The sequence below is a fragment of the Anas acuta genome, chromosome 23 (genome assembly GCF_963932015.1).
Source record: "Anas acuta chromosome 23, bAnaAcu1.1, whole genome shotgun sequence".
NCBI lineage: Eukaryota > Metazoa > Chordata > Aves > Anseriformes > Anatidae > Anas > Anas acuta.
In genome coordinates, this window is record NC_089001.1 from 3175146 (window position 1) to 3189925 (window position 14780).

Below are 14780 nucleotides of genomic sequence, written 5' to 3' on the forward strand. Positions count from 1 at the left end.
CCGATGGGACGGGGTGCATTGCTGCAGGGCAAGACGTGGCTCTGGGGAAAGCAGCAAGAGTTTTCCTGGTGATGTCCGTGCTCACCCTGCGTGTATTGCACCCAGACACCCCAAATCATAACCCACCTTGTGCTCCGGACCACTCTTTGCCTCTCTGTAGCTGTGGGTTGCAGCCTCCCGCTTCCACAGCCCCCATTTAATGCAGCCGCCCCCTTCCAGACAAGGCTGGTGTTACTTGCAAGCACCACAGGTAGGAAATCACAACAAAGCACCTTTATTGCTCACAAACCCCAAGCCATGAAGTTTACAAGCCTGCCAAACCCAGACTCCCGAAATTGCAGCTCCGACTCCAAAAAATTCGGAGGACTCGCGTAAAAATTTCCAGATTGCCTTGCAAACCAAATGAGATGGGGAGGGTGGGGGGGGGAGAATTTATTCCAACGTTAATACCCTTGTAATATAGATAAGGAATTTGAATTTTAAATATAATATTTATTACTGTAGCTCTTTTAATGTCGGTAATTGCTTTCTATAAAAATGAAACCTCCTCCATTCTCTTATACATTTGTTTGCCTGCTTTGCAGGATGGCAATTATGCATGTGGAAAGAAAGAAAAAGGGGAGGAGGGGGGGAAGAAAAGCTATTTGCACATGTTGTCCCCGAGTTTCATGAGGTCTGTGCAGAAGCTAAAGCACCATCAGGCCTGAAGACCCGATAAAATATGCGGCTTATCTCCCTGGATCCATGCCCTACTTGCAAATGCACCACTCAAAGGCAAATTTGCTGGTGCACCGCTCGTGCCACGCTCTCTGCCCCTGCTGCTCTCGCTTTCCCGAGGAAAAAAAAAACAGGGCCAAGTGCCTCCTGGCTGAGGTTTGCCCGTGTCTTTCGCTCCTGCACCCCCCAAAAACCACTTGGAGGCAGATGGGGAGGACGGGCCAAGAAAAGGCAGGAGCTGCAGGAGCAAAGGGCAGCCTTACTGCAGCCTGCAGGCAGGAGGAAAGGGGAAAGAAAAGCAAGGGATCAGCAAGCCTGCCCGCTAGCAGGTGAGGGGCAGGGGGCACGGAGAAGGTGATATTTCACAGGACGGCTTTATTGGACAAGCCCTCTGCTGGATTTTTGCAATTGTTTCCCAGCAGCTATTACGGGTTCCTGGGAGGTGCAGACGGGAGTGAGTTACGAGCTGGGGAGGGTTTCTGCCTAGCCAGACATTTACCCACAGGGTTTTTAAAAGGCACCAGCAATCACAGCATCGCGTGTGAGCAGTTGAGCCCTCTGTAAACACCAGGAGATTACAAAGATGGGATCAATTCATCTGCGGAGCGTGGCACGTGAGGAATTTTATCTGCGGGGAAAGCCTCCAGCTTCCTAACCCTCTCCTGTCTATGTCAAAAGGCTTTGCAGGTACCCTGGTCCTGGGGAGAGCTCCTCCAGCAAAGCTCCTGAAGATACAGCTCATCCTGCCAATGCCTTTCCTCTCCCAGCTCTCCAAAAAGTGCCACGGGGTGCTAAAGGATTGGGCTGAGGCACCTGGAGAACATCCCATGGGCACGGACTGCCTATGCTGGACGGTGTGAAGGAATTACAGCCCATCTCCCCCTGCTCTTTCCCTGCTCAACTTTTGTCCTCCCAGGAGGCAGCAGCAGAGCCCCAGCCCCTTGCAGGCTGTTGGTACCCCCGCACAGCCCCGCTCGCCTCCTCCTTTGGCAGAGACCTGGCTGCTGGCGGCTTCGTCCGCGGCTCCGCTCCCTCGGGCTCCCTTCTCCCTCTTCCTCTCCAGGCTCAGAAGCGATGCAACTTCAGGGCTGCTTTCTGACAGCAAGAAACTTTGATCTGGGAAGGGCACACGGCGCTCTCCCTGCCTGCCCAGCATCCATTTCATGCTTTCTCCTTCGCCTCCTGATGTGCACCCGACGGGTGTGATTCACCGGGGTCAGCGTATCTTGGTTACAGGCAGCGCTGCAGCCCTCGGCTCTCTCCTCCCCTCCCCACCTGAGCACGGGTAGGAGTTAGCGTTTTATAGCCTGAACAATGCATTTAGGGGAAGAAACGGGGTTTTTCTTCGCGTTTCTGCGCTCCAGCCGCGTCCCAGCTCTGGGGGAAGGGAAACCAGGAGGCGAGGGATGGGGGGAAGAGGGGCGAACGCTGTGGGATTTTCAGCCGTCGGCACAGTTGCAGCTATAAATGTCAGCATGAAATCGGCTTAGAAGAGGACCCAGAACATTTTGGGGGTGGGAAGAGGAGCTCCTTTAACAAAGCACCGCTCAGGCAAGGCCAAAACTCGCACCGGGTGAGAGGAAAGATGTTAAACACGGAGGCTGAGCCGGGCTCCTGAGGAGGAACAACAATTAAAGCAGGCTGACGGAGGAAACTGCGGGGACTGCCAGTCCGGAGGAGGCAGCCGCCTCCTCGCTGCGGATGCTGACAAGGCTCATCTGGAGGCTAATGGTGATGAATGGGGCCTGACGTCAGGCGCAGCCCGGCCGGGAACGATCCTGACGAAATTCCCAAAACATCAGGGCCGGGTGGGCGGCCCTGCCGCAGCCCTGCTGCCACCCACGAGCCTCGAGCCAGCGGGGAGAGTCCGAGCTGCACCAGGCTTTGGTGTGAAACACACGCCTGGAGGATGGCTCCTGCAGCACAAACCTGGGATTTCTTGCAGGAGGATGAGTCCCTGACATCAACAGCACCTCGGCTCCTAAATCCCCTGGGCGCACAAGTGCCCTCCTCGCTGGCACTGCCAACAGCACACACTGTGGCCAAGGGCAGGGGGAGGTATTTCTTACCCTGTTCCCTCACCCTGAGGGCTGCAGACCTGTCTTGTGGCACGGTTTGGTGGCTGGATTGCTGCACAGACTGCCCATCTGATCCGAGAGGAGCTATTTCGGGTTGTGCAGGCAGCCAGGGACGCATATTCTTGCATTTAAAACCAGGGCCAGGTGGGGGTCACTCAAAACTGTTTTTTTTTTTTTGAAGGATGTCTGAATTCTGCCGTATGCAAAGCGACAGCCTGAAAGCCCTGGGGGCTGCCACCCTCCGTTAGAGGATCAGTAATGAGCGCAGACACCAGCCTCGGGTCTGCCTTCCCCCTGCACCATCTCTAGGGGCAGGAGGAGAAACTCTGCCAGGCGCTCCTGCACCCTTGGCAAGAGCCAGCTGGGATGACACAGCAGGAACAGAGACCCCAAAAGCCACCCAGGGCCGGCAGAGACGCCCACCCAACTCACACCACAGCGATGTGAGCGTGCACACCGTGTGCAGGACAAGATCAGCAGCACACCACCAACCTCCACCACTCCCCCCAGCACATTGGCAGCCCCCCGGCACACACAGACTCCCCCACCCTCCCTCCCTCCCGTCACCCACACACAGCTTTTTCTCGCTGAACACCAACACCCACTGCAGGACTCTGCCAATTTTGGAAGAACTTCTCCCTCTTTTCCCCTTCCTCCATCCCCATGGAGCGTGCTCCTGCCCGGGCTGTGCTGTCCTTCAGGTGAGCGTGCAGGGGGGTGGGATGAGAGGCACCTGGTGCTGGTGCCCAGCTGGACAGGGCGGTGATCCAGCTGTCAGAAGGAGGCCTCACAGCAAAACCCCAGCATCACATTCCTGCGGGTAAAACCTCCTGGCAAAACCACACCACCTCCTGTCAGCTTAGCTCAGTTCCCCGGGGGCAGCCCCGAGGTGGGTGACGGCAGGCGCTGTGGCTGCTGCAGGCTCCCCCCCGGGCACAGCCACAGCTCCTCGGGAGGAGCGCAGGGCGCTGAGCACCGTACAGGCACCGAGCACAGCCAGCAAGTAGAGCCGTGCTGGAACAAAGAGAGAGCTGTCACATCGCCTGGAAAATACACTCGTCGGCTTGTAGCTGACTAGCAAAATTCATTTCGGCTCCAGGACGTGCTGGGGAAGAGAAAGGGAAGACAAGGCAACCATCGGGGAGGCAAAGCCGGGCTCCGTACCGCGGCAGGAAGAAGTGAGGCGTAATTCTTCCCGTGCTGCTGTCCCCGAAGACTCCAAAGGCAAACAATAGGCGAGAGGAAGATTTGCTGTTCCCCCTCGTTTGCTTGTTATGGATAGCAGGCGTGCAAGGTGTCAGCCCAGCTGCTGGAGGCTGAAGTTGTCCATGCCAGACCCGGCGGGGCTATCGGGGATGCCTGCTCCATCCCGAGAGCAGCTTTGCTGCCCTGCTCCCTCGAGGGCTAGGATCGGTGCTGAGCCGCCCTGCCCCGTGTGCACAGAGCAACCGCTTAGCTTGGCGGTTTCCAAATTTGTGATATCTTCATTAAGGAAGGGGTTTGAGTCCTTCCAAGTGACTTCTCCCAGGCTGCGTCTCCTTCTCCTGACCACAACGCTGACGGGGTTCCCAATCCCAGTACTGCTGACCCGGACCCAGGACCTCAGCAGCTCCTCCGCTAACCCCCAGACATCCCATTGCTCGTGCTCCTCAGCTCCTAACGGGTTTTGTGAGCGGGTCGATAGGATTCATCCCTGTGAATTTGGGTCAACAACACACGGATGTTTGTACAGAAAGCGTCTCACTCGTACCACAGCCCGCAATTAGCTGTAAGAGAATTTTCAGCACTTTGGGATGAATCAATAGCTGGTCAATCCAGAAGCAGTAATAGGAAACGTTTTTCCCAGATAGCCCATAGCTGCTGGTCCTGCACACTTACATGCACCCTGGTCAAAGCTCACTGCATGGGAAGCTGATCGGGGTGAGGAAGGAACCCCTAATTTACAGTAATACAGCGCTGCATGGAGAGTCAGGTGCAGAGCTTTCCTTTTGGGTAGGATTTGGGATGCTCTGACCCCGGTGGCAGGTTTGTGTCCTAACTAATGCCCTCTCTGTGCTCAGGGCTGCACGGAGCTGAGCTGGAGGGAGAAAAGTACCCAAGGAATGAATCCCCTGGCAGAGGGGCTGGGTGGCCAACACGTCCTCTGCTGCTTCTGCCTCCAGGTGGGACGGAAAGCAGCATGCACACGGCCAGCTCTGCCCTGCCAGGCCATGGCACCCATCAAAAACTCACTGAAACCACCCTTATAAAGCTTCTGGAGGGCCTAGGGAGAACAAAGCAGAGAATGCCTGTTCTCGTCTCTGATTTCTGATTCAGCCTCGCACAGATTTGCCAGCTCTGCCCTGCTGAAGCAGAAATAAAAATCCTCCTAAATAAAGCTCGAGCTGAAGGAGAAACAAATTGTTTCTCTGTGCAGATGAAGTTAAAACACTTACTGCTACCAAAAAGCACCCTCCAGGAGCTCCCATCTAATGGGGAGGCGCTGCCAGGGCCAGCAGGCCAAAAACCCCAAGGGGCTGTTCCCTTCCTCGCCTGCCCAGCTCACACATCACACCCCGCTCCTCCTCGCCTCCCAGAAGAACTGCTGCAGAAGTGTTTGACACGTAGTTGTGTGCGGATACACAGAGCGAGAGGTGGATAAAAACTGTGCCAATAGCCCCGAGCATTTGCAAACAGGAGGCTCCTCACCAGAGGAATCTCAGCTGGCGCCGAGCTTGCGCTGTGCTGGGAAGGGGCGACCCAGGAGGTGGCACTGGTTGAACGGGGACCTGAGCACGTATCCTGCACCTTGCTCAGCCCCAGAGCTGTCCCACCTGGCTTGGGACACTCAAACGGAGCTGCTAAGGGAGGAGGGAGCATCAGCCAGGCCCCCTTTGCCTGCTGGGGGAGAAGCAGAGGGATGCTGGGGGGCATCATGGAGAGATGCTCACCCTACAGGGATGGGATCGGGTTCTTGTTCCCCTGCTTTGCAGCAGGACACGCTGCTGATGTGAGGGTAATGATGGGGAGGTTCAGGTGCTCCTCTGGCACAGCGCTGAGGATTATCACAACCACACCTCCCCGCGGAGCTGCCACCAGCTGAGAAGCTGTCACCGGGTCCTCGCAGGCACGGCGGTAATGACAAGGCAGCACGGAACCCAGCGAGGAAGAAGCGGTTTAAATGGCATCAATCTTAATGTTAGCTTTGGCTAAGCCTGTTTTACTAGGGATCTCGGAGCATTTCATCAACTGTGTTTAAGCTCCGGGGAAGGAGCACCTTCAGCTGTGGAGGAAAACAAAGAGCAGGGAGCGGGGCACAGGAGCAAGAAGTTGCCAGACCCAGCAAAAGCAGGCGGCTCTCGGGCTACATCACTGCCACGGAGAGGAATCGTGAACAGAGCTCGATCCATGCACAGTGAGCAAACAAAAACTGTTCCTCTCCAAAAACAATACCAAAAGCTGAGGTGCTGAAATGAACCTGCCCAAACTTTTCTGGGTAGAAATGGGATTCTTACACCCTTCCCTCCCCGCTCAAACAGTGCCTTTTTGCAAGTTTGCTTTGATTTCTACTGCCCACCCTGCCGGTACCTGCACATTTTCCTATGTCAAATTTCCATTATTTTTTTTCTGCTGTGAAAAAAATAACCAAACACCACTCGGTGTCGAGCCGGGATCTGAGCGCAGGCAAAGCAAACAGCCTTGAGAGCGCCCAGGGGCCCTAACACCCGCCACGACTTCGCACACTGTCACACTGACACAACAAATGCATTTGCAGAGCCAGGAGAAAACACTAAAGAGGGATCCTCTGGTCAGAGCCTTGCACGCAGATGAAAACCCCCATCCATCCTTAGCCTCCTGGAGCACTTAATAAAGCGCCAGGCTTTGCCGTAGCCAAGTCCCACTGGAGCACGGCTAAAAGGAGCGGTTAATTCACTTACCCGAGCAATCAGCTCCCCGACCATCCCTGTCCACGTGCCGTTTGCCTCGGGGACTCCGTACACACCGTCACCAACCAGGTGGATCTTGTAGTTGAAGCGCAGGATCTCGGCCAGCTCCTTCAGCATGTCCACGCAGAAGCCCTCGTAGCGGTCGTTGCCTTCCAGCTCCTGATGGTTCCACTTCAGCATTAAGTAGGGGTTTTCCTGCATCGAAACTGGGCAGCTGTCATTCCCATCTTAGCCGGGGCGTCCCGGCAGCACGGAGCAGCGGGGAAGGGGCTCCCTGCCCAGGCTGGGATGCAAAAGCTCTGGGATGAGGCACCTGGGATGACTTTTCCAGCTCGGCCTCTCTTTCAGCAAACTTAGTGGGATGTAAGGGAATAATGGCCAGAGCGCTTCGGGGTTTTGAGGGTTTTCCAGCAGAAGTGTTGGAAAAAGTCATGGGTACCAGCCCAGCACCGGACAGGGAACTTCTATAAGGGTAATTGCCTGGATTGCCTGTACCTGTGAGGTCTTGGTTCATGAAAGTTGCACCCATCTTAGCCAATTTCAGTAATTTTTATGGGGAGCTGGGACAACTGTCCCTTCCAACTTACCAGCTGTACACAGAACAAGAACATCATTCAGAGATGAATGTAAAATGGCAACTTATCCCCATTCCAGCCCTCTCCCCAGCTGCTTCTGAACTCATCAAATATCATTTCCATATGAAACATCAACTTGAGTTTAATTACACTGTCATGAATTGTCCTCAGTGCTGTAATTAGAGATTTGATCGTCTGTTCTTTATGAAATCAGTGTGCAACACTGCATGCTGGGGGCAGAGGGGGGTAGGAGGAGAGAATAATACTGCAGCTGATTGACACCCCCAAGCACCGGGCTGGCGACGAGCTAATGGGAACTGTAGGTGACCCCCTCGCTTACCAGGATGGTGGTGACAATGAGCGTGGTGTTGAACAGGCTGTCGGAGATGTTGGAGGAGAAGATCCTGTTGTCCATGCTGAGTCCTTCAGAAACGTGCCAGTGGCCGATCTGGAGAGAGAAGCAGCACGATAATGGAATTTACAGGACAAATCACTGCACGCTCCCACCATATGGCTCTGGTGACTGACAAGCATCCGGCTGGCCCTGTAAAAGGTATTTATGAACACTCCGTTACTGAGCATACAGATCAGGATCCTGCTCCCTTATGCCCCCTAGAAGAGCCTTTTATTGTCTCATTTGTAGACCTGCAGCTGAGAGAGGCCAGCTCGCTCTCCCCGAGACCCTTTCCTCTCCCTTTTTTCTTCTGCAGAGCCTCTCTGATCCCACCAGGTCCCAGCCCACCACTTGCTGAAGAGCTGGCCCAGCCAAAATCCTCCAACACCACTGAAGCGTGGCTCGGAGAGGTGGTGGCTGACCCCAAAACACACACGTGTCTTCACAGCTCCTCCATAAACATGGGGCTCAAGCAAATCTTTTCCTGGTCAGGGCTCCAGCAAGGAGCTCTGAACATGCTGCCAGCACCCCTGGGGGCTGCACCCAGTGTGGGGGCGCTGAGCCCCTGATGGGGGATGGAGGCACGGTGATGGCTGTACTGGAGCAGGTCTTGGGCATCCTGGTTGTACGGTCAAACTGCAGGGCAGGACTCATCTCTGGGAACAAGAGCCTCAAACTGGGGATTTACCAGTCTCTTCTTGGACAGGGAGCTCGCCCAGCTCTGCACCAAGGTGCTCGCCTCCTGCAGCGGCTGCTGAACACCCCCCCCCTCTGCTCCACCTGCCTCTCTGAGCCTGGGAGCAGTCACAAACATCGCCTCGTTGTTTTTCCCCCCCCCCCCAGACTTCACAAGCAGAGATTAGTGACAGATTAACTTTAATTTTAACAGCCTTCGCTCTTCTCTGACTCCTCCTTCCCCTGCTGGCATATTGAGACTAATTGACTGCCTCCTCCTCTGACAGCGCAGTGGCTTTGACCTTGCTTTGAACGCAGCACCAAAGCCAAGCACTGCCGTGTGTCAGGGTCCTTCTACCCCATCCTGGCTTGTTTGACTGTCCCCTCGCAGGGTGACAGTGCCACTAATTGTCTCCTCGTGCTGATCCACATCTGAAGCTTGACGTGGCAGGAGACGGCGGGGATCCTCAGCTCTCCCCCTCCTCCTGCAAGACGGATGTCAAGGTGATTTTAATCATCTCTAGCTACGGATAAAGAGCCTCTGGAAAACAGAAAACATATTCATCTGCTGAGCGCGTTAGGGGATAATCAAACGCTCTGCCCAGACGTGGTTAAGATGGTTGTGGCGTTAAGGCTCGGGACGAGGACTTAGGAGTTTTTAGGACGCGGGAGTTTTTAGTGGAGGCAGTGATTGGTCTGTAAAAATACAGCAGGTGGAGGAGGCCTATAGCAAAGAGGTAGAACAGCTTTCGAAGCTAAAACGACAGCGTTAGCGCAAAAATAAATAGATAGAAAGCAGCCAGAAATAAACAGGCTGAAAAATCCCAAGGAGGGCTTCCAAGGATGGGAGGAGCTGAAGCGACGATGGCAGAGCTTTCCCGAGAGAGCAGAGAGGGCGACACAGCTACCTGGCTGCAAATTGGAGCTCGAGACCTTTGTGAGAGGGATTATAGCACCTGGGGGCAGGTGGCAGCACGGCTCGGACGGAGAAAGCTCTGTACGTGCCCCCTGCAGCCCCCTCAGCACCTCCTGCAGGAGACCTTTCTTGATACAAGCCCTAGTGGACAGCAGGGAGCAAAGACCCTATTTCAGGGCAAACCACCCCAAAAAGCAGCTGCTGGAGCCTGGGACAAGCAAGGACTTGACATTGCCCCGTCCCCACAGGCAGGAGAGGCCCCTCAAATCAGCTGCTCTGCACAAGGCATTACTGGGATCGCTGGCACTTAAAGATTTCTTATCTCCGGAGAAAATTACCAGCAGTTAAAGCAACGCAAGTGTGGCTCGCTCCCTTAATCCTTCAGCTGCTCCGCTCAGACACGGCCCCGTTAATGATGCCTGGGCTCGCGAGCTCCTCGTGGCACAGGATGACAAAAAGCCCCTCGCACTAACGATCTTAATGAAGTCTGCTGCTCGCTGCCCCGCGGGTCCGAATGGCAGCGAGAGACAACACGGCGAGACCTCTCCATAAACTTCAGGAGTCCCTAATTCTTTTACTTAAAAATTAAGGTAAAGCCAGCCTTGAACGTGGATGTCTTACACCAGGCAGGTCTCCAGTGCAGCGAAGCCAGCTCCCCTCTGGGCTACGATTAGCAAGCACTGTCCTGAGGATCACATCCATCACCTCCCCTCCTCCGTGGCCTGCTCCCATTTCTCATCAGGTCTACACTTGGAAATCCTTGTCGGAACTGACGGGAAGGGGCTGTGCCAGTAGGAGATGTAATTAAGTGGGTACTGGGTACACGGTGCCTCCGCCAGCCCAGAAAGGAGGGAATTCGTGGCTGGAGAGGGGGGTGGATAAGGGAATAGAGCAAACAAATGAAGGAAAACCCTCAGAGGGCACTGCACAAAGCTGCCAAGTGGCTGGCACTCCTGAAGGACGCTGCAAGACGGAGGCAAGAGGGTAAAAGTCAGCAGGGGACACGCAGAGAGCCAGCTACAGAAACCTGGGGCACACACACAGCCCCCCCAGAGCCCCCCTGTCCCCCAGAGGAGACAAATGACACCCGGCATCACCCAGGCAGGACGGATGGATGGTGTCTGGCAGGCTCCGAGCTTGCTGCCCCCTTGCAGGATCCGTCTCTGAACCTTTGCTAAAGAGGAGCAAGCCCTGCCGAGACCGCTCAGCCGCTTCTCCGTCAAAAAGGCTTGATGCGGCGGGGACTGCGGAGGGTCCCGGAGCCATCAGCTGGTAGCTCATCTGCAGCTCATCAACGCTGCAATTAGGCACCCCCATCACTTCCACTGCTCCCGAGCTGGATGCCAGCAGTCAGCTAGCCGCCAGGACATCGCAGCCAGAGCTGGGGACGATTTGCCCCTCGTGGGGCTCCAGCTCCCCCCCGCCTCTCCTCTCGCTTGCCCCAGGGCCAGGCAAGTCCCAGCCCCTCTTCATTCCCTCTCGTTGAGCTGCCAAACCTCAGCTCGGCATTCAGCGCAAATCGCTGCCCAGCAGCCTGAGCGATGCGTTTTGTATGGGGAAAGAAAGGGAGAAAATAAAAAGATGACATTTACTGACTCAGTCCTTGTCAGATCTATGGATCACCGACACATTAATGAGCCTGTGCTTTATCGGGCATTCTGTGAGCAGAGAGCAGCTTTCATATGGCTGGGGAAAAATTTCCACTAGTTAAGCTAAATCAGGAAAAAACACGTTCGGTGCATTACATAAATGTATTAAGAATTGGATGTCAAAAAGCCCTGTCTCTCCTTGCCCAAAAGCAACAGCAAATTTTAAAATCTAAGTGTCTCTAATTTGTTTGCTGGCTGAGACCTGGATCAGCTTCAAGATTCGGTGAATTCTCTATCAAAGCTGATGAGCTGGAAGTCCCTGTGGCTTCGGTAGATGGAAGGAGAGAGGGTGGGAGAGAGAAAGAGAGAGAAATGGGCAGAGAGCGTGAGCTTGATTAAAAATAAGACGGGAATAGGAGCGTTTCAAACGAGGGCCCGGACAAATCAGCTAATGCAACCCTTGGGAACAAGATTGCCCCCAGGATGTGAATGCCTGTTCCTTACCCTGTCCCCTCGCGATGGGTTTAATTAAATGATTTCTAATGATTTATTTAGTTATTTTCATTCCGGGAAGCCTGCTTGGCGAGCAGAAGATAACCACCTATGGCGCAGTGGAGAGGCTGCAGCCTCCAGGGCTTCGGCTTCCCTCTGCAGCCATGGAGGAGACCACAGCAGGGTCTGGGGTCACCGTCCCAGCTGGGTACGTGGGTGACATCCCCTAAAACCTGCGAGCAGGTCCCACGTGGCCCTGCTGCTAGGCGAGATCCCCTGTGGGGCTGCCTGAGAAGGGGAGAGCAGGTGGCAGAAAGGCTGCTGTGGGCAGACGGAGCGGGTTTTAGGCAGAAAAACTGCTGGGAGAGGGCTCGCGGCCACCAAACACAGCGGGATGGGAACCAGGACCACCCTTCAACCCCAAAGCAAGCCTGCAAGCTAGGGAAAGGGTCAGCAGGGATAGCACAGAGAGAGCCAGCACCCCCTGAAGTACAGGCAGAAACCTCGCACCTTCACCTGCCCAGGGAGGGGAGATCCAAGCAGGGATGCTTATTCTGTGATGTTTCTGTCACCCGAGTGAGAAGCTGAGCTACACGGGCAGGGCTGCCAGGGGTAATGCAGCTCTCAGAGCCCTCGTGGAGCTCCCCGAGCAGCGCTGCTCCAGGAGGACCTGCACACTTCACACCAGCTCCCTGCCACGTAGAAAACGCAGCAGTCGTAGCGAGGCTTACAGTATTTGCTTCCCTTGCTTCAGCTGAACGTAGGCTCCTGTTAACGCAGACGGGCTTGGAGCTGTCACTTTTACTCAGAGCGTGATGGGCTTGGGTAATGATTCAAAGGGCAGCGGTGCTCCGAGAGATCCTGCTGTGGGGAGGATGCCATCCTGAGCCCGGCTCACCCGGAGCCAGCTAAAGGCAGCATCAAAGCCGAGCTGTCACTTGACAGGTAAGGGCTGGCAGGCAACGTCCTGCCGAGGCTAAAGCTCACTGCTGCCAGACCAAAAGATTTCCTAAAGCCAGAACGCTCTGCTGGTGTGGGACAGGACAGTAAGACACAACAGCTTTTGTTCTCTGCCAGCATCTAGGGGATACGGCAATCTCCAAGAAAAGGGCAGCTGTAGCGCTGTCAGCATGGAAATAAGACAGACAAAAAGTCTCCTTTAAGGGCTTCAATTTTTTTTCCCCCTTTTTCCTGAAGGAGGTTTGGATTTACTAGTGAAAGCCTAATGCCTTGGACTTGTGTCACGTAATCTCAACAGTTTGATGCCAGTGGCACCAAGCTCCGGCCCCCACAGCATCCTTAATTTTGACTGAAGACATCACTTGAAAAGCGAGAGGGTAATGGATAGAATAAGGACCAATGCAGTGAGGAATCTACAAGCACTGAGCCAAAAAGCAAACGAGAGCCTGAGTACAAAAGCGTCTCATGTGCGACCTTGTCGCTTGCTGAACACCTCCTCTTGCCAGGGGCTGGGTCTGTCCCCCCCTCACCCACAATATCCTGAGCCAAAATCCTGCAAGGATGCACCCAGTGCGTCCCCAGCAGCCCAAACCACCTCCCTCACCTGTCGGAAGCCACCGCGTGTGTGCTGCAGGATTTTCAGGGCGTAGTTGGACCGCTGGCCTTTGCTGTTGAATTCGATGTGGCCGGTGAGACCTTCCAATTCTACCTGTCCAAGAGAGAGTGAGTTACAGCGCCCGTCGAGGTGGGCACGCGCCCAGCCACCCTCCCGGCAGCGATGGCACAACGCTGCTGTGGTTTTTGTGTTGCAAAGGGAGCCAAGGTGGGTGCCTGGCATCGCTGTGTGGGCTGAACATCGCTTGAGAGCTTCTCACTGCACAACCTCACATCAGCCCGAGTTCACTCAAAACAGAACTCGCACCGCTTAGAAACATTCCCATTTAAAAAAAAATAATAAAAAATCATGGAACTTCAGGTTTTCTGCAGCAAAACCTGAAAAACGGAGTTTTCATGTACTTCCAAGGCTAGCACCAAACCAGCCCTCAGATCTCCTCTCTTTTCCCTGCCAGTGCTGGCTTCAAACAGATGGATGCTGTGTGCCCGAGACCTGTGCCAGCCTCCACGTGCCCACCCCTCGCTGCCGGCGAGCTCCAGCCCCGCTCACCATGCGCAGGTAATTCATCAGGCTGGTGCCGTGCTGCCAGATCTGGGCAGAGCCGCAGGACAGGGGCTTGACGCCGATCTCCTGGCTCCGGTTCAGCTCCTGCACGGCGCTCACCACGGCGTAGACGGCGTCGAACAGCAGGGCGGAGGAGAGCTGCGGGGGAAAGGAAGAGAAAGAAACTCACTTTTTCTAAGCAAGCTCTGTTTTTTTGCTCCTTTGGGGTCACCCGTTTGATCTGCTGCCCCAGGGGAACCCTGCACCCACAGGAGGAAACACAACTGGGCTGCATGAACCAGCATTAGGGGCCAGAGGATCCTCCATCCAGCACTGCTGTGAGTGCCAGATCCATGAGAAATGAGGATTTCATAGAGCTGTTTCCCAAACAACATCACCTTGGCTTTCTGGTGCAACAGACACCGTCTTGTCCCATGCCACCGCCTCCAGCATCCTGCTGTCACCTGCACTGCAGTGGCACTGCAATGTCCAGCATCACAGAGCTCGCTCCCTCGCCTTCCCACCTCTGCTCGGTTTGCCTTTAATCAGATTTCCTCGGCCATCCAGCCGCACAGGCCGTGTCTTTTGCCCACGCCGTCGTTCTGAGGGGTTTGATCTAGTCAATAATTGGCCGTTTGCTCCCTTGTGTTCACTGGCGTGGCTAAGATCTCACTTCTAATTATTGTCACCTCCTGACTCGGCTGGAATTAAGCTGTTGCAGCTCGTTACTGCCAAGGCTATGATTTCCTCACGGTTCCTTCCCAAAGCATCCTTTACAGTTGCAGCTGTGGCCGGGGGCTGGGCCAGCTCCAGCCGGGGGCTCCTGTCCCCTGCCCTGCCCTCTTGGTGACTTCGGGCAGCTCAGCTGCAGCCTCGTGCCCCTTTCCTCCTCCGAAGCTTGCTCAGCTTTGTTCACTTCTGCCAGCTGCCCTGTGGGGACAATCTCACCCAGTTCAATCCTCCCCAGGAACCCCGGGCTTCAACCACATCGCTAATTTGGACAGAGAGAGCCCGACTTAACCCTGCTTGACCTCACGCAGACCAGTGGTGGAACCTCATCGACTGCAATGTCCCGGGCTTAGGCAGGTAACGAGCAGTGCAAAGCCTTAAAACATACAAGCAGGCAGGAGTAAAAAGGCACGATTCCAGCCTAATGCCAGCAAAACCCCCACCTGTAGCTCTAACAGCACCCGTAATCCCTCCTTTTTCCAACTCCTGTCCCCTGGGACTGACTCACGTTTGCTCCATCTCTCCTCCTGCACGTACCTGATGCTCCTGCCTTACTCAAATAGTATCCGG

At 55.1% G+C, this 14780-nt stretch overlaps 1 protein-coding gene across 2 annotated transcripts in view; it reads right to left on the reverse strand.

Moving 5' to 3' along the window:
* The window catches only part of GRIK4 (glutamate ionotropic receptor kainate type subunit 4), a 159212-nt gene that overhangs the window by 15363 nt on the left and 129069 nt on the right, over positions 1-14780 (reverse strand). For both annotated transcript variants that reach the window (XM_068659238.1, XM_068659239.1), the window contains 4 exons: positions 13488-13640; positions 12927-13031; positions 7637-7744; positions 6713-6916 (listed from right to left, as the gene is read on the reverse strand). In XM_068659238.1, the coding sequence (XP_068515339.1) occupies positions 6713-6916; positions 7637-7744; positions 12927-13031; positions 13488-13640 (570 nt within the window). The remainder of the gene's footprint in view (positions 1-6712; positions 6917-7636; positions 7745-12926; positions 13032-13487; positions 13641-14780) is intronic.